The 24,704-nt window shown below is 44.1% G+C and overlaps 1 protein-coding gene across 1 annotated transcript in view; it reads left to right on the top strand.

Moving 5' to 3' along the window:
• Positions 1–24,704, top strand: part of ADGRV1 (adhesion G protein-coupled receptor V1) — a 517,649-nt gene that overhangs the window by 180,413 nt on the left and 312,532 nt on the right. The window contains exons 63-74 of the mRNA XM_084801946.1: positions 2,409–2,547; positions 2,703–2,888; positions 3,155–3,387; positions 4,449–4,597; positions 6,324–6,519; positions 6,921–7,140; positions 9,055–9,291; positions 11,412–11,561; positions 13,155–13,631; positions 17,252–17,395; positions 20,292–20,466; positions 22,589–22,724. Coding sequence (XP_084658072.1) covers positions 2,409–2,547; positions 2,703–2,888; positions 3,155–3,387; positions 4,449–4,597; positions 6,324–6,519; positions 6,921–7,140; positions 9,055–9,291; positions 11,412–11,561; positions 13,155–13,631; positions 17,252–17,395; positions 20,292–20,466; positions 22,589–22,724 — 2,442 coding nt within the window. The remainder of the gene's footprint in view (positions 1–2,408; positions 2,548–2,702; positions 2,889–3,154; positions 3,388–4,448; positions 4,598–6,323; positions 6,520–6,920; positions 7,141–9,054; positions 9,292–11,411; positions 11,562–13,154; positions 13,632–17,251; positions 17,396–20,291; positions 20,467–22,588; positions 22,725–24,704) is intronic.

The following is a 24,704-nucleotide window of genomic DNA, read 5'->3' as shown; positions in this document are numbered from 1 at the left end:
TGCGGGACCAGCCCCTTTGTGGCGATATCTAAAACAGGTCCCTGGCAGAGCTGGCTCAGGCTGGACCCAGGCGTGAGGGGGCATCGTAGACCTCCATTTCTTTGCCTCGGGGCAGTGGCTAAGGACCAGAGTATAGTTTTCTGTTGTAGTTGAGCCTGTCAGGAAGGCTCCTCTAGGGTTTTAAAGATTTTTACAAATTATTTTTACCAGTTTCTATATGGGGGGGGGGAGGTGTTAGGAATAATCCTCAGCCTTTTAGTTGAGATGGTAGTGAGACCGCAGCTTATCTTAAGAATATTTACACAGACAAACTTTGTTTATACTTTATCTTAATCATTAAAGAATAAGATGTTAGGTTTTATACCTGTTAAGTTGGAGTTTTAAAATTCACAAACACTGTCCACTGTCCACAAGAGGGCAGAACAATTTTTGTATGATTAATAACATCATATTTAGAAAATAAGGCTAAATACATTTATAAGGCAGGTATTTAAGTTTTAACAGTGTAAACAAATGAATGTTAATACAGTAGAACATTATAATATAACAATATAATAATTAAAAAAAAAAGCATATCAAACAGATCAGCCAGGAAGCCTGTGGTTGAATCCAGGGCAACTGGTGACAGCAGGAACAGCATTTATTTATTTGCCTAGGAGTTAGAAATAAAAACGTTTTGAATCAGGGTGAAAATATAACCTTGAAAATGTAAAAATCAAAATTAGGTAACCATTGTCAAAGACAGAAGCTGTATTTGGAGTTCAGTAAGGATTTGAACAGGGCTGGGACCCTTAGTAAAGATGGCGAGCATCTCCATGGTTTCCCAAAACAAAGATGGCGGTCCCATCACACGATTGCCCTCAGCCACACGATTGCACTCAACCAAGATGGCCATGAGGCAGTACCTTCCCCTCCTGGGCAGCCAGTGGTAGGAGGTTTTGAAAATGGCAAGCAACATCAGCAGTAGGTTCCCTGTTGACCCTCAGTGCCCGAGTCGGAGGTCCTGGAGTGGCAGCTGCAAGTAGCAGCAGGGGCGGCGAGGGATGGCTGCCATAGGCGCTCCAGGGACCCCAGCCCCAGCCACTGAGCGAGTCACCTGCGCACCGTGGACCTCGCGCCTGCATGCGGCTGGTAGAGCATGGCCAGCTCAAAATCGCCCGAGCCGCTGTGTGTTTTGAGAGACCAGAGTCTTACCCCGAAAGTGGTGGGCTGCGTTGTGACCAGTGTTGCAGGGGTGGGGGTGGGCGGGTAGCTTAGTGTGTGCTCCTCCCATCACAAGGGCCAGTGACCATCGCAGCAGAGCCCTGGCTGAGTCCAGCATGCAGGGGCAGCCATCGGCCCACCTAACCCCGTGATTTTTAAGTATAGTTTAAAATGTACCCAGCAGAAGGAGGGCATGATCTGATGGCAGAGCTTGTGCTCCCCTGTAGCAGCTGGCAAGTGGATGTGTCTTCAAGGTCATTGCTGCTGCTGAGCTCCCGTGTCAGTAGTGTTGAAGTGAGAAAAAGCACAGGAAAGTAAAGTTTGGAACAGAAGGCAGTTTGTTGCGGACAGTGTGGCAGGTAGATCGAGTTCCATAGAAAGAGTCCCAGAGTTAGGCAATTCAGGAAGAGCCTTCCCAGTACAAGGGCACCAATATTAAATACCAGTGAAAGATGAGATGTGAGATATAATATGAAATATGCACCACACAACAGATGGTATCTAGAGAAGTTTATTATATGATCATGAGGCGAGAAGGAAGGGTGGGCACCACAGAGACAGACAGACAGACAGACAGACAGACAGAAGAGAGGAAGATAAACAAGAAAGAGAGAAAGGTGGGTTTGTCCCTATATATACTCCTGGGCCAGGGACCACACCTAATGGCAGGTAGGCAATGACATCACAGGTTGCTAGGCAGACTGGGGCAGAATCCTAACACTGGTGAGGATGCGGAGCAAAGAGAACACTGCTCCATTGCTGGTGGGAGTGCACACTTGTACAACCAACTGTTGACTTGAGATTTTTATCTTGGCAGCTCTGAGGTCCATACCTGATATATCTATTTTTTCTTTCCCATGGGTCTGCTCACACGTGGAGCGCAGTGTTTCTGTTCTTCATAAGGCATGTGGATGTTAAATGAAATCCATAAACACTTGTTTTTAATTCCTTCAAGCCTTCAGGCTTAGTGTTCACTTTTTGTCGGTGTTCATGTCAAGATATGTGCGATCTTAGGAGTCTTCTACCTAAGACATTACTACCTCGGAATTCTAAGACTTTTGCCTGACTTACAATTGATTGGTAAAGTTAATTAAAGTCAGGATATTCTTGACACAAGTGAAAATTGGTTGAAAGGCACAGTGAATGTTTAGGAAAGACAACTCATTAAAAAATATACTAAATATATCTCTTATGTGCTGTTGCAGCCTTGTTCGTGGCCCAGGGGTTTCAGGCGAGATCACAGTGTACTGGAGAATATTTCCTCCTTCTGTGGGGGAGTTTATGGAAACTTCAGGCCACCTGACAATGCAAGATGGACAGTCTGCGGCCACTGTAGTAATCCAGGTATCAGCATGGCTGCCTTCTGTTAGTGTATGTGTGTATGTGTGTGCACTCGCGTGCGTGTGTAATTGGATGGAGGTTACAAAAACCATGACTGTTTCTTTGGGTAAGACAGAATGGCTTTTTTCTTTTCTTTTGTTTTGTTTTACCTTCTTCAGGCTTTGAGTGATGACATCCCAGAGGAGAAGTGCGCCTATGAGTTCCAGCTCACTGGAGTCAGTGAGGGTGCCATGCTGAATGAAGCCAGCATCACTGCCAGCATCACCATGGTGGCCAGTGATGCTCCCTATGGCCGGTTCTCATTTTCACATGAGCAGCTTCAAGTTTCAGAAGCAGCACAGAGGGTACGGTGTGGATTGCTGCAGCTCTTACTGTCACTTACATTTCTAGTATGGGGATCCATCCTTAAAATGTGTTTTATTGTTGCTGTTTCTTTTCTAAAGCTTCCCCCCCAAATAGATTAATTCTTCCTAGTATCGATATTATAACGTAATTTCTGTAATTTTATAGAGCTAAATTTAATTCCTATATCATCTCTGTGAATACAATAATTAGAAATTATGTAGTGGATCAAATATGCAAATTAAACAGGTAAGCAATTCTCTTCTAGGTTAATGTCTCGGTCATCCGCTCAGGTGGCTCTTTTGGACGCGTGCGAGTCTGGTATGAGACTGAGGGCAGGACGGCAGTGGCAGGCTGGGACTTTGTCCCCACATCAGGGGAGCTCCTCTTTGAAGTCAGAGAGAGGGCCAAAAGTCTTCATGTGGAAATCCTTGATGACAACCTTCCTGAAGGCCCTGAGGAATTTACTCTTGCCATCACGAAAGTGGACCTCCAGGGAAGGTAAAGGCCAGGAAATGAAAGGCTAGGAGGGGCAAGAAAGAGGGGCGACATGGGGTCACGATTGAGTGAGGAAAGTAAGACTGACTTTCATAATTTTCTAAACTTTCCCCCTTACTTCCCTTCTGAGAGAACACGACCCTGTTACTCATCCTGCAAGGCTTGGGGATTGATGGTGACACGTCACCTCACAATACCTAGTGGGGTTAGCTTCACTGTTCCCTAGGCCAGTTGTCAGCTAGGGTGGCAAGAATTGATTCCCCTTTCTGAACCATGAAAGGGTGGCAGCAGAGGCAGCTCTCTTTGGTACACACATGAAAAGGAAGCAATAGCATGCAGTGTTTCCTGTTTTGCTTCTTAGAGACCTGCTGCTATGGTAGGATGTGTGGTACCCAACCAGTCTTGGGATGCTGATGAGGGCAGTGGCTCCATCCAACCCCGTTTAACACTTTGACCCTAGGTTGTCTTCCTTTCCCTCAGAAGTAATCTTATTTAGCAGTTTTCACCCTTTCAGTACAGGGTAGTATGTGAACGCCCACTGCAAAGAATTTGGGAATTGAGGGAAGGACTAAAATTGTTTCATATCTCTTGAACATTCTTTTAGTTTAGGAATTGAAATGCTGTAGAGGCTTGGCAGCCAAAGCTTGTTTGATGGGAATATAACTCTGGAAAAGTTTTGTAGGAATATGTTGTTATACAAGCAAACCGACTGATTATTATTTATAATTAAATTACATTTCCCTGTAGTCTTATTATTTGTATTTTGTCCAAACTTGTAATTTTGTTTCATATGACCACTAATACTTGGGAGGAACCTAATTTTTTAAACATCACTTCACACAAGACAGCCATAGTGTTGAGGATATTTAAGAGCATCACAGGGCTGGGGTAGAGCATCTGCCAAGCATGTCTGAGGCTGTGGGCTCGCTGTGCACTTCTACAACATAATCGGTACAACAGAACTGAGGGTACGGGAGGTAAAAAAAACCTTTATGTTCATGCTACATGTGTGTACATTTGTTATTTTGTTGTGTTTTAATCTTTGTTTCCTGTGACTTTTCAAGAGGGTATGATTTTACCATCCAAGAGAATGGGCTGCAGATAGATCAACCTCCTGAAACTGGAAACATCTCCGTTGTACGAATCATAATAATGACAAATGATAACGCGGAAGGCATCATTGAATTTGACCCCAACTACACCAACATCTCAGGTGAGCTTAGTTGGCCTCTGCTAATGGCCACAACATTTTCTGAATTGCAAAGCCATCTCAATTCTTATGTGCACAGTTTTTTTTTTGGTTCAATCACAAAAAAATTGCCCCTATATTTGTATGTTTACATTAAAATTTTTTTTTCACTTACTTTAAGGTAGTCTTGAACCTCTCTGCATTTTGCAAAGTCAAGTGACTACCCGGCTTAGGGGAAAAAAAGATCTTTAAACTTTAATGACTACTTTTAAAGCTTTGATAAGGGGCTGTAGAGATGGCTCAGTGGCTAAGGGTGCTCGCTGCTTGGTGTTGCCTCATGTAGATTTCTGTCACAGAGATAAAACACCGTGGCAAGAAGAAGCTGGAGAAGTGAAGGGTTTATTTCCTCTTGTAGCTTATAAACTGTCATGCGAAAGTCTGAGCAGGAACTCACGGCAGAAACTGGGAGGCAGGAACTGATCCAGAAGCCATGGAGGAACCCCGCTTCCTGGCTTGCTCGGTTTGCTTTTTTATGCCACCTAGGACTGCCTGCCCAGTGGTGACAACCCTCACATGGTTGGGACTCTTATACATAGATTTGTAATCAACACCATACCCCACAGATTTACCTAAAGGTCAGTCTTTTGGTGCTGACTTCTCAAGCAAGATTTCTCTTCCCAGATATGTGTAGGTTGTGTCAAGTCAAACAAACACCAAGTAGCACAGCTCTCTTGCAAAAGATGAGTTTGGTTCAACCACATCTGGCTGCTCACAAGTGCCTGTAGGTCCAGCTCCAGGGATCTGGCGCCCTCTGCTGGCTCCTCAGGGATGTGCACATTCAAAGAGACATACTTGGATAAAAATTAAATAAATCTAAAATGCTTTTTTTTTTAAAAAGGAAACTGTTCAAATGTATGCAAACTTAAGTTTTATAGTATCATAGCTTAGTGTAGAGTGTTATCAGCATTGAAACAAGCATTTTACTGTCTTGTAGCTACAGATAACGTCTGGGCTGCCTAAATTCTTTGAAGGTCAACCAAACCATCTTCTGAATGTTTTCTAAGGACTTTCTGGATAAGCCATGGCTTATCACATAAGCTGTTTTATGACCTTCAGCCCACTAATGGTAAAGTGGTGTTGCAATTTTGCATCAAGAAATCAATAGAATTTGTTTCTGTTTACTCATTTCTCATTAATCCGTTGTTTCTGGGAGGAAGTTTTGGTGATACATCCTTTTTAATTTAAGAATTTAAAATTTGAAAATGAAGCCAAGCATTGATATTGATATTTTCTGATAGACTTTTTTCTAGGACCAGGAAATACAATAGTTCACATATATAGATTTTTAAATATTCACATGAGTGCTAAGGAGATAGCATTAAATGCGTTCACTGCCAGGCCTGCCAAGCTGAAATCAGTCCTGGAAACCTGCTGATGAAAGAAGGGTTCTGACTCCAGCTAGTTTCTTCTGAGCACCACACATGTGCCATGTGTTTACACAAGCACACACACACACCATAAATGAAAAATATTGTGTGATAGAAATAGTATAAAGCCACCTTCTATGCACCATTTGTATTTCAGCTAAGTGTGTAGAAGCAATCCAAAACGCTTCGAGATTTGCACACACTTCGTGTTTATCCCATAGTCTTGAGCAGGAGTCTTGTTTGTACGAGGAGGGCCATTGTTTTTAATTGCCTAGCCTAGTCTGGCTGAATCGTGTAAAAGTCAGTTGCCTTTTCCGTTTCAGTGGAGGAAGATGCCGGCTTGGTTACGATTCCCGTGCTGAGGCTTCAGGGGACTTACGGCCGCGTGTCAGCTGATTTCAGCTCCCCGGGCGTCTCTGCCGGCCCAGGAGGCTACGTGCTGCATGGTAGTTCACTCACCTTTCAGCACGGGCAGAACCTGAGCTTTATAAATGTCTCCATCGTCGACGACAATGCAAGGTTGGTCATATCGGAAACAGAGTGGGCACACATCACCTAACCTGTACTGATGCCTTTCACTGCCGGTGCGGTTCCCGCTGAGAAACAACACTTGAGAGAGACTGGGGAGTACCACGAAAGGGGATGGCACCGTGCTTGTATCCCTCATTTTGTCTCTCACAGCGGAAATAATTTCTGTTCCTTACACGGTCCAGTCTACCTTCTGCAGTTAAAAAGAAATCTAATGACTGGGTTCTGAGAGCTTCATGTTGAGTGTGCTTTCGGCTGAGCACCCCTCCTCCTGGTGTGTGCCTGCTGCGCCTTGAATATGTATGGCCAATTTTGAAAATGACTAGCTATTTGGATTTTTACAAGCATTTTAATATGTTTAGACTCACAGATTGCTCCTTCTTGCCATGCAGTGAATTTGAGGAGCAGTTCGAAATTCTGCTCATCAGAGTTGCGGGCGGAGCGGTCCTTGGGCGCCACCTAGTGAGCAAAATCACAATTGCCAAAAGTGACTCTCCATCTGGCGTCATAAGATTTCTCAACCAAAGCAAAATTTCTGTCCCTAACCCCAACTCCACAATGGTTTTACACTTGTTGCTGGAGCGGACTGGAAGACTCTTGGGAGAGATCCAGGTACAGTTACTCTTCCTGGGATGTTAAACGTAATTTTGATGTATTATGTATTGTGTTGGATTTGCTTATAGTATTTAGTACTAATTGCTTTGTAAGTGTTACGTGGCTTCTGAGCCTGATGAAATCTATGGAAGTGTATAAAACATCTGTTTTCAGGAAGCGAAGCAGCAAATTAAGAAGTGAATGAATGAGTCTAGTAAAAATCATTTAGTTCAGTAGGTAGAGGACATATTTGGAAATGGGGTGATCACTGTTTTCACAGTACTCACGTGGATATAGTAGCAAATGAGTAAAAAGAAAAAAAAAGCGTATTTCTATAGACTCTGGTTGTAACTTTGGGATACACAGCCTGGGTGACTTGGGTTCCCTAGTGGTGGGATGGTTTGGGAGAAAGGATCTTGTGGAGTAGTAAGCCTGACCTGTTGGTGGGAGGAGTCCACGTGGTTGGGGCTTAAAATCGACAGACAACAACACGAGAGGATCAGGAAGCCAGCAGGCCATTGATCACCTAGGTTCTAGACTGATCTCGAATCAATTCAGGACATCACCATAAGTGCAAAGAGCCGTTAATGGAGACTCACCAGAGCATCTATCGCCGTATTCTCACTTGTGTAGCTCACCTATAGCTGCTATGTGAAAGATGGATTGCCAAGAAGTCAGCAGATGGGGCTGGAGAGATGGCTCAGCTGTTAAGAGCACTGTCTGCTCTTCCAGAGGTCCTGAGTTCAATTCCCGGCAGCCACATGGTGGCTCACAACCATCTATAACGAGATCTGGTGCTCTCTTCTGGTGTGCAGGTGTACATGCAAGCAGAATGCTATGTACATAAATAAATAAATACTAAAAAAAATAAAAGAAGCCAGCAGACGGACCAGTGTATGAGCAGGAAGCATGGTTGGGAGGCCGCTGTCCTTTATTCAGTTCTGGGTGACTGAGTCAGAGGTGACAGGATATAGCAATCTTGGTTAACGGTGGAGGTTGAAGAAGAGAGAAATTGCAGTGACTACCAGAAGCAGCCAGAATGTGTTCCCCGGCTTATGAATTTCATTGCTGGGCTGACTGTTTAAGAATCCCGATTTGCACGTGTTCATTTGAGAGCCTGCTAGCCAAGCCCACGGAGGGGCCACATAGGCTGAGATAAGCTTGCTGTCTGTCAGGTGACCAGAGCTGACAAGACGTGCCAGCTGCTTGTGTGTAGGGAGCCATTGAGACCGTGAGTCTGTGAGTGTAGCTAGAGTTGGGAAGATTATAGACCTGTGTCTGAGGCTCAGCTTACAGGGATCTGAGGAAAGAAGGCTGGACGTGAAGAGCGAAGAAACCCGGGAAGGCAAGAGTCCTGTAAGCAGCACGTGAGGCAAGAAAGGAAAGGCGCAGTATTTCCAGGGGGAGGGAGTAGTTCACTGTTGCTTACAGAGAGAGCGATAAATGAAAAGAACTGCATGGTCTTTTCCCTCCAGATGATATGAAAAACATACAAGTTAGAATTATAGAAACCCAAAGATGCATTTGTTATAATGCAAATATTAGTTTCTGACAGAACTTATGGACACTTATACTCATTTTTACAATGAGAATTTAAGCATATTCAGAAAAAAAAACTTCACACCACAGAATTTCCAGTTTTGGTGTTATTCTACCATACTCTGATTGGCAGAATCCAAGTACACACTAGCCGGTGCTGGACTCATAAACTTTGCCAATATTTTGTAACATGTAAGTACTTAAAATACAATTTCCTTGTCCTAGGATGATCACAAATGCCTGAGTCCATTATTCTCAGCACAGATAAGTCAGGAATTAGCCTGATGTGTCTTAGAATAGTTTCATATTTGTACCTTTTCTAGTGGCACATGTACTGCAAAAGACCCTTGCTTAAAGTTAATCATCTCTACTAAATCCCAACATGCCTTGCAGGTGAGCTGGGAGATAGTAGGGCCCAATTCTGAGGAAGCCTTACCGCCACAAAACGGAGACATCGCAGAGCCAGTGAGTGGGACCGTCAGTTTCGGGGACGGAGAAGGCGGTGTGAGAACCATCGTCCTCATCCTCTGTCCTCACGAAGAAGCCGAACCTGAAGAGACGTTTGTTGTTAAGCTTAAGCCTTTGAAAGAGGCGAAATTAGATCCGAGAGCTAAAGCTGTTATACTAACAGTAAGTCTCTATGCATTCTCCACAAAATTTCAGAGTTAATGGATTTATCAGAAAGTGATTTCTATTGCTTGAGACACGTTAATGCTGAATAGACGATGCTAAAACACTAGATGGAGTTGGGGATGTGGTTCAGTTGGTGTGCGGCTTGCCGAGCATGCATGGAGCCCAGGGTTCCCCAAGGACCAGTGTGTGCTGGTGTATACCTATAATATATCCCCGCATAAGGAGGCGGAGGCAGGAAGATTGTAAATGTAGGGTTAGCCTCTGATACAGTGAGTTGGAGGCCAGTTGGTGTACAGGAGACTGTCTCAAAACAAACAATAACATGACGTTTTAAATCCTACAAACTAAACGTTCTCGTTTTTATATTAATTACACAGCAGCCTCATTATTGATAAGTCTTGTTAAAATTTTAATATAATGATAAAGTACCTATTTTATAATATTAGAGAAAATTTGGTATGAGGAGAGTATTTGACATTTCTAGAGAAGAGATATTTGTTATGTCATAGTAAACATGGTATCTTTGTCACCAAATTTTTTAAAATGAAATTTCTAATGAGTCAGGAAGTAAAGGTTTGTGTTCATTTGGCAAAGTGATCTGGTGCTCGGTCTGACCTGGGTTCAGTGTCTTTCCTGTGAATCACGCAGTCCAGCACAGGGGGCTTCTGGGTCATCCAGTCCAGCAGAGGGGGCTTTTGGGTCAGCCAGTCTAGCACAGGGGGCTTCTGGGTCATCCAGTCCAGCAGAGGGGGCTTCTTGGTCATCTAGTCTAGCAGAAGAGGCTTCTGGGTCATCTAGTCCAGCATAGGGGGCTTCTGGGTCATCCAGTCCAGCATAGGGGGCTTCTGGGTCATCCAGTCCAGCATAGGGGGCTTCTGGGTCAGCCAGTCCAGCACAGGGGACTTCTGGGTCAGCCAGTCCAGCACAGGGGGCTTCTGGGTCATCCAGTCCAGCAGAAGAGACTTCTGGGTCATCCAGTCCAGCAGAAGAGGCTTCTGGGTCATCCAGTCCAGCAGAAGAGGCTTCTGGGTCATCCAGTCCAGCAGAAGAGGCTTCTGGGTCATCCAGTAAGGCACAAGGGGCTTCTGGGTCAGCCAAGAATGGCTTCTAAAAACAGTAAAGAGACCTGATGTGTTTTGGTTTGGAAAACAGTGTTGTTCAGGGTCTGGATCTGTTAGTGTTTTCCAGAGAAATAGAACCAAAGGGAAGCACACACAGGCATATGTACACACACAGGCACATGTAGACAAGCACACACACGTGGGTACCCACACTCATGCACACACACAAGCACATGTGCTTATAGAACATGTTCGGAGGGATGGGAGTTGGGGGCGTCGGCCAGTTGGCAGGAACCAGGAAGAGTTGCTGCAGGGGTCTTGGGGTTCGGGGCTGCAGGGTCAGGAAGCTCAAACATGGCTTCTAAGTCGCAGTCATCCTCCTTTTCAAGTTTAGTCTTTAGTCTTGGAGCTGATTGGATGAACTCTGCCCACAGGATTGAGGGTGATGTGCTTTATTTAGAAACAGCTGATTGAAAAGTTAATTCTGTCTGCAAGTTCCTTCGCAGCGATATCGAGAGCGGTCTTTCACCAGACGGTTTCACGTCACAGCCTTGTCTGTTTTATGCGTAAACTTAAGCAGCCCAGGACTGGACAGTAGTGCTCACTGGTAGAGCCCTGCTGAGCATGCGCAACCACGGGGTCTGCTCTTCAGAGTCAAAGCAACAGCCGCTGCCCCAGGGCCCTTGTGTCTCTGTGTGTTCCGTGCCATGTAGCCACGTATCTAAATGGAACCACCCGGCTCATGTATAAAGCAGATGGCAAATAAAAACAACAGACACGAAACGATTTACCCTTTTCGTCCTGGGAGCTACAGTTTTCTAATTGCTTCTATCAAAAAGAACCAGTTTGATCTAGACAACAGTCAGCATAGTACGGAACGTTTTTTGTTTTTTGTTTTGTTTAGTTTTGTTTTGACATGACGCAGAGTGATACACTCTATCCAAGTGCTAGGTGTATGTAGGATTTCTTTTGGTTATCCTTAGATTAATCTGTTAGACGTTGCTGTTTTGTCATGACTATTCTTTATCCTACTTACTTCCGGTTACTATTTGTTAGATACAAAAGTTCGGTGATCCGAATGGCGTCATCCATTTTGCTCCCGAGTCTTTATCGAAGAAAACATATTCAGAGCCGTTAGCGTCAGATGGAGCCACACTCATCCCATTCCTCGTCAGGAGAGCGAGAGGCGTCTCTGGAGAGATCACGGTATTACTGTTTATTTGATGTTTCTGAAGGGCCATCAGTTTGCCTCATGTATGTGCTTAGGGGAAAGAGAGAAACTTTATGTTCTAGTTAAAGATTTTGCCGCCTTGAAGTTGCTGGGCTCTGCAGAGGAACTTGGAGGCTTATGTGCCTTTGCGTCCTGCAGGAGAACCGGCCCTGACCTGCTAAGTTAGACTTGGCACAGTGACCAGAACGGACCGTTTTCACCATCGTGACGGCTGCTGTTTTCTGTGTTCTCATTTGCTCTAGCGGGAAGCCTCCCTGCTTAAACCCCTCAGTGACTTTTGTAGATTGCTTCTTACATTTGTCTAGGCTTTATTTCTCCCAGGATGTTTCCATGTAAGCAAAGGTTTCCAAAGACCCAGAGCTAGGGTTTTTGGGTGTCGCCTGCTCTTGGGAGAACTCCATCTCTCCTCTGAATTGAAGATTAGCCTTTTTTTTTTTCCATTCAGAAGTTTGTGGTCTGGTGGTAGCACTTGTGATGTAATGATGAATTATCATTATTTGAAAGAGTATTTTATTAAAAAAATAAAATAGTTGAGTTTTATACTTGGAAAATTTTTTAGAAACTTTCCTGTTAAACTTGCATGTAAATAAAGACATCCCACCCCAAAATTACCTGGCCCAAAGTCTGTATGACTCGGTGAGCTTTTACACAGTTAAAATAGGCATTCGAAATGCAAGTTGCGGAGCAGCACACTAACTGTTTACACTTCCAGTCTCAAATACATTTTGTGTACTTACCCACCACCCACCAAACAACAATAACACTAAGCCACGGCAGGATTGGAACTGGAAAACAATTCTCTTTCTGTCTTCTTTCATAATTAGTGACCATGCCCTGCACCGTGGCCTTCCTCATCCCCCAATAATTAGCCTTCCGTGGTTTTTTTTCTACATGTTACACTGTAGCCACATGCGCATTTATTTGCTTACATCTAGGCATGTATTATTGGCTAGATTCCACAGATGAGGGAAAACATGCAGTGTTTTTCTTCTTCCTGAGGTTGTGTGACTTCTCTTGCTATTATACAGTCTAAGTTCACCCATTTTCCACCAAAATTTTTATCTTCATTTTCTTTAGAGTTTAATAGAATTATTAAATATGCACATATATTAAAGTGTCATTTTCCATTCATCTGTTAATGGACAACTAGGTTGATTGCAGTTCTTTGCTATAGTGAGCGAATATCTCTACAGTATGGTATGGTGTCCTCTGAGTGTATATACAGGTGTCATTTAGGATATGCCATATACTTATTTTTGGTATTAAAATACTGTTTATGGCTCACAAATTGATGCAGAATGGCATGTTGGAGTTTACTGGCTTCTCTTTTCAAATCATGCTCTTATTTTAGAAGCAGGTGAATAATATGATTTTAAAAACATCCTGTTCTTCAGATTGTATATGAAAGGAGTTAATGTACTTCCAAACTAGCATATACGTCGAAGTTTGTGCTACTGTAAGAACACTTACGTTATATTTCTTTGTACATCCAAGAGGGACTAGCGCTGGGAGTTTTCTCGCTCCGCGCACTGCGTTAGATAACTTCTGATGTCTCCCTTTCACCCCAGGTGCACTGGGAGATAAGCAGTGAGTTTGACGTCACTGGGGACTTCCTTTCCACCAGTGGGTTTTTCACCATCGCCGACGGAGAGCGTGAAGCAAGCTTTGCTGTCCATTTGCTGCCGGATGATGTGCCTGAGGTAGAGGAAGAGTACGCTGTCCGGCTGGTTTCTGTGGAGGGAGGCGCCGAACTGGAGCTGGCAAAGTGCACCACGTGGTTCTCCGTGTCTGGGAATGACGACCCGCATGGCGTGTTCGCCTTGCGTTCAGAGCATCAGTCAGTACTGCTCGGGCAGAAGAGCCTCATTAGATCCATCCAGATCAACGTCACCCGGCTTGCCGGAATGTTTGGCGATGTGGCTGTTAGGGTTCAAATCCTGTCCGACAATAAGGAAGACCCATTTGCCACTGACGATGGAGAGAGAGAGCTGGTGATCCAAGACGGTGCCGGATATAAAGTAGACGTGGTGCCCTTGAAGAGACAGGTTTGTAGCACACCTTCAAGTTCCTGAAAGTTCCAGCAGAGCTCTTTTGGGAGAGCCCTTGTGTCCCTCCTGATCCAGTTGAAAGGCTTAGTTAGATATTTAAAGGAAACCATAAGACTGCCTCAGAAAATGCATAGCAGTTACTATATAAAACTAGTGAGGAAAAGAAAGCATTGTAAGAGAGAAAGTAGAGGGTGGATTATATCAAAACACATTATGTGCACACATGAAATTCTCAAACAGACATTAAGCTGTAATGATGAATATAAATACCTATTCCCATCCATCCATAGCGTCACATTCTGACCATACTGAAATCATAATATGCTGATGAACACTAAACGTCATCGCTTTAGCTTTGCAATGAATATATTTCTGTCGTTTTGTAGTATGCAGTCACTGGTTACTAAGGTTTGCCGTAGAGCAGTGTAGACCAGCCCGTTGTTTTTATCAGGCAATACTTAGAGTACAGAATCGCTCTCAGAAACAACTACACAATGCATAGTATAGGGACTGATGGGCCTGAGATCCGTAGCCACCAGGCTGTTTCTGGTGGCCTGTGGAACAGTTTGAAAGTCTGGTCATTTTTTTTTTTCCCATGTCACATAGATACCTTAATGGTATTGTTTGAAGCATCATTTGGTTTCTTAAATACCATACTTGAACTATTATCTAGGTGTTTCTTAATATATCTTAATTGCCTTCATAATTTTTAGCAAAGATTAGCAGGATCTTACTAGAGGATGTATATATATAAAGCTTTTTAAAATTTTCTGCACTTGCTCACAGCTTTCATTAATCTATTTCAAGTTGTATCTTGTCTGTCATATACCTTCCTTCCAGGGTGTATGACACAAAATACATCCAGAACTATTAGTGATACCATTTATGCTTGCCTTTTTGAAAATTACCACAGTTGAGCTTCTGTGTATTCACTCACACCCCCCAAGGTGTGTGGTGTACATGAGGGGTTGAGTTTCCAGGTAGATGTGTGGAGTACATGAAGGTTATATACACACGAACCCAAGACAGGACTTTTCCCAATGGTCATCATCTTCCGTTTACCCTCAATGCATAGAATAAGTTTTTCTTCAAAATCTGAGGTTTTAGTTATAAGATTTTTCATAAACTTCTCTGCTTTACAGTGTTGGGTTCAAGTGGGGGTTTTATACAAATAAGCTCCAGAGAAGCACCAAAAGCACTCGGAAATGTAACCATTTGTGCAGTGGCTTCTGATCTTTAAGTGGGTCTGCAAACGGGGAAGGTTCCATCAGACTGTGAAAGCTAAGAGCATCCTTAATGTTGGCCGGACACCGGGACCTTGGGTTGGACTGTAGGCTGTGTTACTCCAACTGTGTTTCTTCATGGGAGCGGCAGACTGACAGTGAGACTCGTCACATGGAAGGAACCAGTCTTAGTTTTAGAAGTGGGTAAGTCAGAACGCAGTAGCAGTTTTACCTTTCTGCTTGGACCAACCAACGGTCAAGCACTTGGACCACACCGGCTATTGTAAGATGCTCAGTAACAACAAAGATGATTGGGACCTCGTCACCACTGCTGTGCACTTTCTGCTTGTCCAAAAGAGTCCCCACTGCCTTGCTTGGTTTCTGTCAACTTGACACAAGCTAGAGTCATATCCCTCTATAAGATCAGCCGGTAGGTTAGTCTGGTGTTTTCTTGATTGATGATTTAGACAGGAAAGACCAACTGACTGTAGACAGTGGCATCCCTGGGCTGTTGTGTAAGGAGTCAGGCTGAGCAAGCCAAGAGGAGCAAGCCAGTAAGCAGCAGTCCTCTGCTGCCTCTGTTTCAGTCCCTGCCTGCAGTTCCTGCCCCAACTTCCTTCACCGATGCACTGTGATCTGAGGGTTGTAGGCTGAAATAAGCCCCTTCCTCCCCAAGTTGCTTTTGGTCACAGTGCTTGTCATAGCTAAGAAACCATAGATAAGAAGCCATGCAACCACACATGGGCAAGCAGTGTCATAGACGCACATGCATAAGATAGGATAAGCTACTTGGTTTTTGAATTATTCGTTTGATTTTATGTATGTGAGTATTTTATCTGCAGATAGGTCTGTGAGTTATATGTGTTTCCTGATGCCCACAAACCGGAAGAGGGTATCAGATGCCCTGGGACTGGAGTTACAGTGAGTTGTGAGCTTCTGTCGGTGTTGGTGCCAAGAATTGAGCCTGGGCCCTTTAAAAGAGTAGCCAAATGCTCTCAGTCTCTTAGCTGTCTCTCCAGCCTGGTCGTAAGTTATTTTTATTTGTACACAAATATTCACTAAAAGCGATTATCTAGACTCTTAACGTTTATGACCCTAACATGTTTCATGTTCAACTTTACTGTCACTTGCCCCGGGGACCTGTGTGTACTCAATAGGCCATCAGCCCAGGGCCTAGGCAGGAAGGGTCAGATGACTTGGCACTTCAGACTGGTGCCGGATCCTTCAGTCTTTATGGAATTGGAAAAAAGAAAGCCATTAGCTGCCCTCCATGAGTTGACCTGTACGGGGCGGGACATTTGGAAAAGGAGAAGTGCTACCGACAGGACTTACGATGTGCTTAGCAATGACCTAAGCGTTCTGCTCAGAGAACGTCATGGTGTATGTCTGAGACAACCGCGCATGCGTTGTGCATGAGTTTAAGGACAAGATCGCGCTGAAGCTCACTGAGGTCAGTGGACCCGCTTCCCAGGCACGAGTGCTTTGGTCAGCCACGAACAACGGCATGTTTCCATAAAAAGATACACTACTACGAGTTTCAGATAATTCTAGTGCGACTGCGGGATTTCGCAGTTTGCTAGTTGCTAAACTTTTGGCATTACTAACCCAGCGCCCGTGCTGTTGGACCCTGGCCCAAAATGTTGGACCTTGGAAGTCCAATTCGGTAAGGGGGTCACCACAAGACTCAAGTCACACTAGCTGAGAGGTATAGGTAAAATTTATTACTGACACACCAGAAGTCCCAATTGTTGATGTGTCAAGGTCTCTCAGCACTAGGGACGCAAAAGACCCCAGTAGCTGTTACAGACTGCTTATAAAGGCTAAAACCGCAAGCCAGGGGGAGGACCTGACCTTTAAACTGATTGGTTGGGCTGCTGTATCTGAGGTATGTGAGCAGGATGATTGGCTCGGGCCGGGTTAACTGGGGGCAGAGAGCAGGTCTTGTGGGGGTTTTCCGCAGGGGATGTTTTCCTAAAACTGCAGGTGGTTTTTTGTTTTGCTGGTTTCTTGGAACTAGGGCAGGGATCAAATGGCCCCGAGCTTGGCCTTGTTTTTCAGGCTTTTCAGTGCTAATGATTTTTATTTGCCCAAAGTACTGAAATGGCAAAGGCACCCGTGTCCCCGTCCTTTCTGAGTAGCTGTTGTTGGAATCACTAGTTACTGCTTGGTGAAGAGGTCAACAGCTGGGTGACCCACTTCCACCCCACTGTGTGCTTTTCCCGTCTCCTCGGCTCTGCAGATGTCCCCTGAGGTTCTCAGCATTCTTTAGACTCCCTGATGACATGAGGCTTGTGTTGATGAAGTTGCCTCGTACTCAAGGAACTTAGCAGTGTGCTGTGACTCAGGTCACGTCTCTTATTTTACTCTTAGGATTACTTGACTGTTTGGTTACAGGTCTTCCTATCGCTGGGCTCAAATTTCACCCTGCAGCTGGTGTCTGCCAAGCTTCTCAGCGGACCTTTCTATGGAATGCCAACAATTCTCCAGGAAGCAAAATCAGTTGTCCTTCCTGTGCCTGAGGAAGCTGCCAATTCCCAGGTAATTGGTCCTGGGTGTAGTTCTCCAGCTCACCACAAGAGGGCAGCACGAACAGGAAGCACTAAGGTCTTAGAGAATTTATGTACTTATTTATCTAAAATAATATTTTTATTGATTCTTTGGGAGTTTCACCTTGTACACCCTAATCTCAGTCACCTCCCAGCCCTTTCCTGTTTGCCTCCATGCTCTGGTGACCTCCTCACCCTGCCCCTGAAAACAAAACAAAACAAAACAAAACACAACCTAGTCTATTTTGTTTTGTCCGTCTACTCACCGAAACATGGTCAAACTCCCAGTGGCCAGCCCCTTAAAGACAGCTGAGTCCCTCCCCACCTGCATTCCTGTCAGAAAACATCAAATGCGGGGAGCTGCACTTCCTCATCCTTATCACAATTTTTAATAGAAGTTCTATGGATGGTTTCCTTTCCAGGCTGTTATTTTAGCAGGGGTCATCATGAAAGCCTTCCTTGCCCCTGTTTCTCAGCTGTGCATCTGTAGGCATCAGTGCCACCGTGAAGGGTTCTTCCCTGCTCTTCACAGTCAGCAGGAGCTCGGATCATGGGCTTCCACACGGTTTCTGGTGACAGCACAGACCACAATTTATTTATAAAAATACGGGTTAAAAAATACTTTGTGGATTGAATGCAGGGAATTTTGATCGTGTTCACCCTCCTCTTGCCCTATAACTCCTCGAAGATCTATGTCTCATCTTCCCACTGTTCACAACTCTTGTCCCTTTTTAAAATTAAAATTAAAAAGCCCACCAAGTCCATTCATTCATGGGCTGGGACCATCCACTGGAGCATATTGACTTATCGGGGGTAAAAATATCCTGACAAAACAGTGGTTTTTGTTTGTTTGGTTTTTTGCTTTGTTTTCTTTTTTAAGATTAACCTCTTTCTCAAATATAAAGTCTCATGAATATTAACGGATCTATTATATCAAAATAATTTGTCAACTTTAAATATTAGTTAGAAAATTTATTTTCCCTTTCAGCTTCTTGAAAGATTTTTACCTTACACAGAATGTTAGGTGCTTTTTTTTTTTTTTTAAAGAATAGTAGCTTAAAGCCAAAATATTTAGAAACTTTATTTTCCCTTTTAGTTGTTGAAAGATTAGGTTCTTTTTAAAAGAACAGTCACTTAAAGACAGAATAGTTAGAAAACTTATTTTCTCCTTCATCTTACTGAAAGATTTTTATTGTACACAGTTAGAATGTTGGGTCCTTTTTAAAAGAATAGTCACTTAAAGCCAAAATTTCCAAGTGCTAATGTCAAATCCGTCCCACGGAGGCACTTAATGCTGAGAAATTAAAATGGGAACAAAGCATTTTAGACTTTTTCATTTGCTAACAATTTCACGTTTGACACTTAGGCTTTGGCTTGTCACAGATAGTTTGTGCTGATTTAAGTAAGTGTTGGCGACTGTTCTAACCTGAGTCTGTTTTTGTTTTTGTTTTTTTTTTAAAGTTAAAAAGATTATTCCTAGTCACTCCATAGGCTCACCAAAAAGTCGTAGTAAAACAAAACAAACAACAGCAACAACAGAAACCCTTTCCTTTTAGGCTCGTTCCAAAAACAAAAAACAAAACAAAACAAAAAATGCTGTCGTCCACGACATGTGTTTTTCAAGGTGGATAAGGACATAACCCTGTCCCGTTGGTCCCTGAGGAGCCCAGCGTGTGCAGGCCTGGCCTAAGAGGGACATAGCATGGGACAAATGACTTACAGGAATGTGGGCATGGGTGATCTCAGGCCATTAGTGGATGCACTTCCACTGATCCCGCCTGGGCACCTGCTCCACAGGGAATGCATTCGCTCTGTCCCTAAAGTGGAGTCCACAAACATTAAAAAACAACAAAAACAGACCGTGCCTGGGCGCACACACCTTAATCCCAGGCAGGTCTCTGTCTCTGTGTGACCAGCTTGGTCCATTCAGTGGGTTGCAGGCCCAGGGCTGTGGGAAGACGCTGTTTCCAACAAGCAAACAAACTTCTTAAGGTTGCTGTTGCTCGTTGGGCTTCGAGCACTCCAGAAGGGAAGTGTCCCTCCCTCAGAAAGCCCACATTTCCAGATGTTTCTGGATGTACTCCTTCAGAATTGTAAAGGGGGCTGACAGCCTAGGATTCCATTTGTTGAGACCGGGAGATGTGAGCTGAGCTGCTCAATCAGATAAGACTGGAATCAGCCTTTACCATAAACCCCGATTAAAACTAATTCTGGCTCTGAGCCACACACCCTGGAGGAGGACCCTCCACATGAAATCCTACTCGATGGCTGCATGAAGCATAGTTACTTCAGATGAGCAAGAAAAACCCCAAACAAACCACAAACATGCCTTCCAAGCTTTCTCCCAAAATGTCATATTTAAATGAAGGAACCAAAGGCTTTAATAGAGGGTCTGGTTTGATGAGGAAAGAAAGAAACAGGTTAAGTCTCTGACATTCAGTTATTGGGAAACTCAAGATCATCCTTGGTAGTGTTCTGAGTCAATCAGCCAGCCTGGGATATATGGATATGGACCTGTACCTGATGGATAAATTCATTAATTAATATTAATGAATAAATGAGTGACATACAGCCATCACAGACTTTTACAGCAATGTAATTTAAACTCTTGCTTTTATATAATTATGATTACATTTATTTTTTGGATATTTTATAGTTCAAATGATTACATCCAAAAAAAAAGAAAACTAGAAACTATAATCTGAAGCCTAGAACATAACGAAATTTCAACTCTTGAGATTTTTTATTAAGTATTCTCATCTGGGTATATCATCATCTGGGGGCATAAATTGTATAATCCAAAGAGGAGTTAATGGTTATTAACGTGTTTCTCAGAGACCAGGAGATTTCACAGGAGTTGATAACCCTCTAATCACATCTTTTTTCAGGTTGGATTTGAATCCACTGCTTTCCAACTTGTGGACTTCACAGCTGGCACAAGTGAGGTCGTGGTCTCTCGGAGAGGCACGTATGGCAGCCTCTCTGTGACCTGGACCACTGGCTATGCTCCTGGCTCAGAAATCCCTGAGCTTGTTGTCATCGGCAACATGACGCCAACCCTGGGTGAGTTTTAGCTCCTCTACTCCAGGCTGCAGACTATGCAGCTGTGCAGTTGGCGGCCTTCCACGTCACCTGTCCCCTGGACACTCATTCACTGCTCCTGCATTGACACCTGTGCTCCTCTGCATGACTAAGGTGACACAGGCTCCTGGGGGGGGGGGGGGGAAGGGAGGTGCTTTGCAATCAAATTGAAAGCCTAAAACACCATGTGAAAACCGATGGCCAAGCCAACAGCTCCATCAGTTCTTAGTAATTTGCTAAAAGTAGTTTTCAGCATCTTCATTGGCTTATTTGGTATCAAGTTTACACAGTTTTAGCTAGGCACGGTGGCACACACCTGTCATCCCAGCGCTCGGGGAGGCAGAGGCAGGCAGGTCTCTGTGAGTTCGAGGCCAGCCTGGTCTACAATGCGAGTCCAGGACAGTCAAGGCTACACAGAGAAATCCTGTCTTGAAAAACCAAAAAGAAAGAAAGAAGATGACAACGCAGCTTTGCAGCCATTCATGTCCCCTGCAGCTATGACAGATTGGCAGCTCTCACTCCATGTACCTGATGTTTATGTCAGTAGCCCTTTAAGAACAAGTAAGTCATGCATGTTGGATGGTGTGACCTCAACCTTGGTGCAGAGCTCACTGCAGTTTCCCCTGAAGGCAGTTGTGACCAACACCCCCACCTCTGTCTAGGCGTTTCTGCACCCCCTTTATTTACAGGACTTCCCTGCTCTCCAGGCAGATGTCGCTGCGGCTCATAAATCTCATGAGTGATGTAAAAGCCAAGATCCACATTTCCTCCGTGGAGGCAGATGCTTGCCTTTTCCTTAGTTTCCTTCAGCTGAGGAGCTGAGTGACAACTGAAGCCCTTTAGATGACATTAGAATTGAGGCACCAAAAAATAATGGCACCGTTGCGTCAGCAGCCGTGGCAGTAGACGTCCCAGTGTAGCGTGAGTTTGTCCTCTGCTACATTGGGTGACACCGTGGCGCCAGGGTTGCCTTGGGTAGAGTACGCCTCACCCGCTGCATAGGAACCTGGAGCCAGTTTGTCAGCCGATGGTCATTCTTAGTCCCCTCTTGCCTTGTCCCCTAAATCACAGATCTTTTTTTTTTTTTAATTTGGTTCTTCTAAAAAGGATTTCTCTGTGTAGCCTTGGCTGTCCTAGATTCACTTTGTGGACTAGGCTGGCCTCGAACTCACAGCAATCCGCCTGCCTCTGCCTCCCAATTGCACACCTGGCTATTGTTAGTTGCTGTTCCATCCTTTCTGTTGTTTTAGGCGCTAAGTCTGTTTATGTATTAGTTAATTACTTACGGTCTACATGTAAGAATCTTGTTCTTTATGTATATGTTTGTATGTGACATTGCTTGCATATAAAAATTTCAAATTTTTTGTTGAATCTATAACAACTTATTTAAACAAGAAGGAATTCATAAACAGTAGGTGTCTTCAAATATGTTAGATTATCCTATGAGCTTTTACAGTGACTTTTAAATATCATAAAGAACAAATATAATTCCTCAACTCATGTGTTCTTTCTTACTCATTTCGGTTTCCTCTGAAGTGATCTAAAGTAAAATACATATATTGTGATAACTTACCCCCAAATTCCCATGATACCCAGCTGTTAAAAAAAAAAGTGCTGTGGCCAGAATTTAAACCAGAGCTCGGCACCAAGCTTGCTTCACACCATGCCAGACACTCTCTTTCCATTGCTAGATTTGGCGACTGAGGAGAAAGAGAGGGAAGGGGAGGGAGAGAGGGAGAGGAAGGTAAAGGAAACAGGGGAATGTGCAGGGAGCAGAAACAGGTCTGTGTGCTCTCTCAGGAGATTTCTATAGATGTATTCGTCTCTTTTCCTCCTTAGTAAACGTGTTACCTTTTTGGAATCAAATCCAATTTTGGGAAAGAGGTCGTTTCAGCATGTGTCTTAGCATCAAATTCCAATTTAAGGAACACAATGTGTGACTCCAGTCCCAAGGGATCCTATGCCCTTTCTGGCCTCCACAGGAGCCCTTGCACACACATGGCACACACTTATGTGAAGATAGAACGCTTGTGCATGTAGACTAGAGTGGGAAAGGCAGAAGCGAGGCCTGATGGCTGCTTCCACTGTCTGCTTCTTCTTCCAGGGAGCCTTTCCTTTGCGCATGGAGAACGGAGGAAAGGAACTATGCTGTGGACGCTTCCCAGCCCTGGACGGCCAGAGGCCTTTGTCCTCCATCTCTCAGGCCTGAGGAGCAGCACTGCTGGTGGAGCTCAGCTGAGGTATGGCCAGGGTAATCTCAGCATCTGAGGGCGTGGGTCGTGACCTCTTCGGGGTCAAACAATCCTTTCACATATCGGATGTTGACATTCTGAGTCATCCCAGTATCAAACTTACAGTTGTGAAGTAGCAACGAAAATAGTGTTCCGGTTGGGCGTCATCACACCATGAGGAACTCAGTAGAAGGGGTCGCAGCGTAAGCAAGGTTAAGAACCACTGAGTAAAGGGAGCATTTGCAGTGCGTCAGTCACACTAAAGCATGACGTCATGTGTTTGGCATGGAACACCTCACAGCTTGCATGCCAGAGACGAGGTGAGAGAACACTGTCAGCACAGGCCCCACTTTCTCTGCCATGCCAAGAGCGCACCTTGACCTCCAGCCTCAGAGTGGACATCTGGGCTCACAGCTTCCCTAACGAGAATTATCCTCTCTGGAAGAGCTGCAAACTTATTTCCCCAAATCTTAAGAATATGAGTAAATGTACTACAGTGAGTTAATGGCGTTACTTGGTGAAATCAGAGGCTCCTTTCTGCTTAAATTTTATTTAGCACCGTTACTTATTTATAATAACTGTTTCTGTGGAACCCAGTATACTTTCAGGTATATACATTCTGCCTAAAGGCAGTTGACTTTTGTCCTACTAGGGATGGGCTGAGAGACACATCAAAGGACAACTGTGCTTTTAAAGACGGTTGCATACATATTTGCACACGAGGAACAGCTATCTGTAGAAGCAAATAAGGTTTGATATGCCCAATTTACAATGATATCTGTCCAAAGAAATACTTCAGAATGACAAATTGAAATGTCTTTCACAGCATCATTAATAACGAACCGCTTTATAGCAGTTACCCGGAACCAGACGTTGCTGTAAGCCTGCCCTGCTCCTGTACCAACTGTGTACTGTTGCTGTGATAAAACACCATGACTGAAAGAAACGTAAGGGGACAGTATTCATGTCACACTACAACTCTCAGGTCACACCCTGTCAGTGCGAGAGGGCAAGGCAAGGATGTGGAGGATGAAGCGGATGCAGAGACCATGGAAGGGCGCTGCTTACTTGCTTGCTCTTTATGCTTTACTCGGCTTGCTTTCTTATACAGCCCTCGCTCTGCTCCCAGTACGCTGGGACCTCCCTCGGCAACCATTAGCCAAGAAACCGCCCCATAGACTTGCCTATAGGCAATCTGACAGAGGCAGCTTCTCACTTGGGGTTCCTCTTGAGCTTGTATCAAGTCAGACAACTAACCAGGACAGAGAGATTGTGTAAAGAGCCCAGTATCACATCCAAGTCAGTATTTGGTCTCAGTCTCTCCAGCCACTGTCGGAACTCCTAACTATATTTTACGTGCTTCTCAGTAGAGACGGTGGACTTTGGAGGGAGCTGGTAAAACCTCACTCAAATACATGTAATTTATAAATTTGACAGAATAATATGTGAATATAAGCATAGTCATTTATACGTTTTCCATAAATGCTACCCCAAAGAAACACGTCTTTGGTCAGGAGTAGGGTAGTGTACCACGAAATATAACTTCTGATGTAATGTTCTGAATAAAATTACACAGATAAGAGTCACGGACACATTTTTCAGCCAGGGATGTTTTATTTTTCTTTTTCTTTCTTTCTTTCTTTCTTTTTTTTTTCTTTTTTTTGTTTTTTTGGGTTTTTTGTTGTTGTTGTTGTTGTTTTGTTTTTTGAGACAGGTTTCTTTGTATAGCCTTGACTGTCCTGGACTCGCTTGTAGACCAGGCTGACCTCGAACTCACAGCAATCCGCCTGCCTCTGCCTCCCAAGTGCTAGGATTAAAAGCATGTGCCACCATGCCCAGCTAACCAGGAATGTTTCTAACTCATGAGTGCTAGTAATAAATTTGTGAGAGAATAGTTTCCTTGCTGAGAGCTGGAAGACAAAAGAATTTGGCTCCCAGTACAGAAGCCTGTAGCTAAGAGAGGAGGCGTCATAGGGGGTCTGTCCATTT

Source organism: Acomys minous, assembly GCF_964271855.1.
Source record: "Acomys minous genome assembly, chromosome: 11".
NCBI classification, from domain to species: Eukaryota; Metazoa; Chordata; class Mammalia; order Rodentia; family Muridae; genus Acomys; species Acomys minous.
Note: the sequence above shows the minus strand (reverse complement) of the source record. Positions and strands in the feature narration are given on the sequence as shown.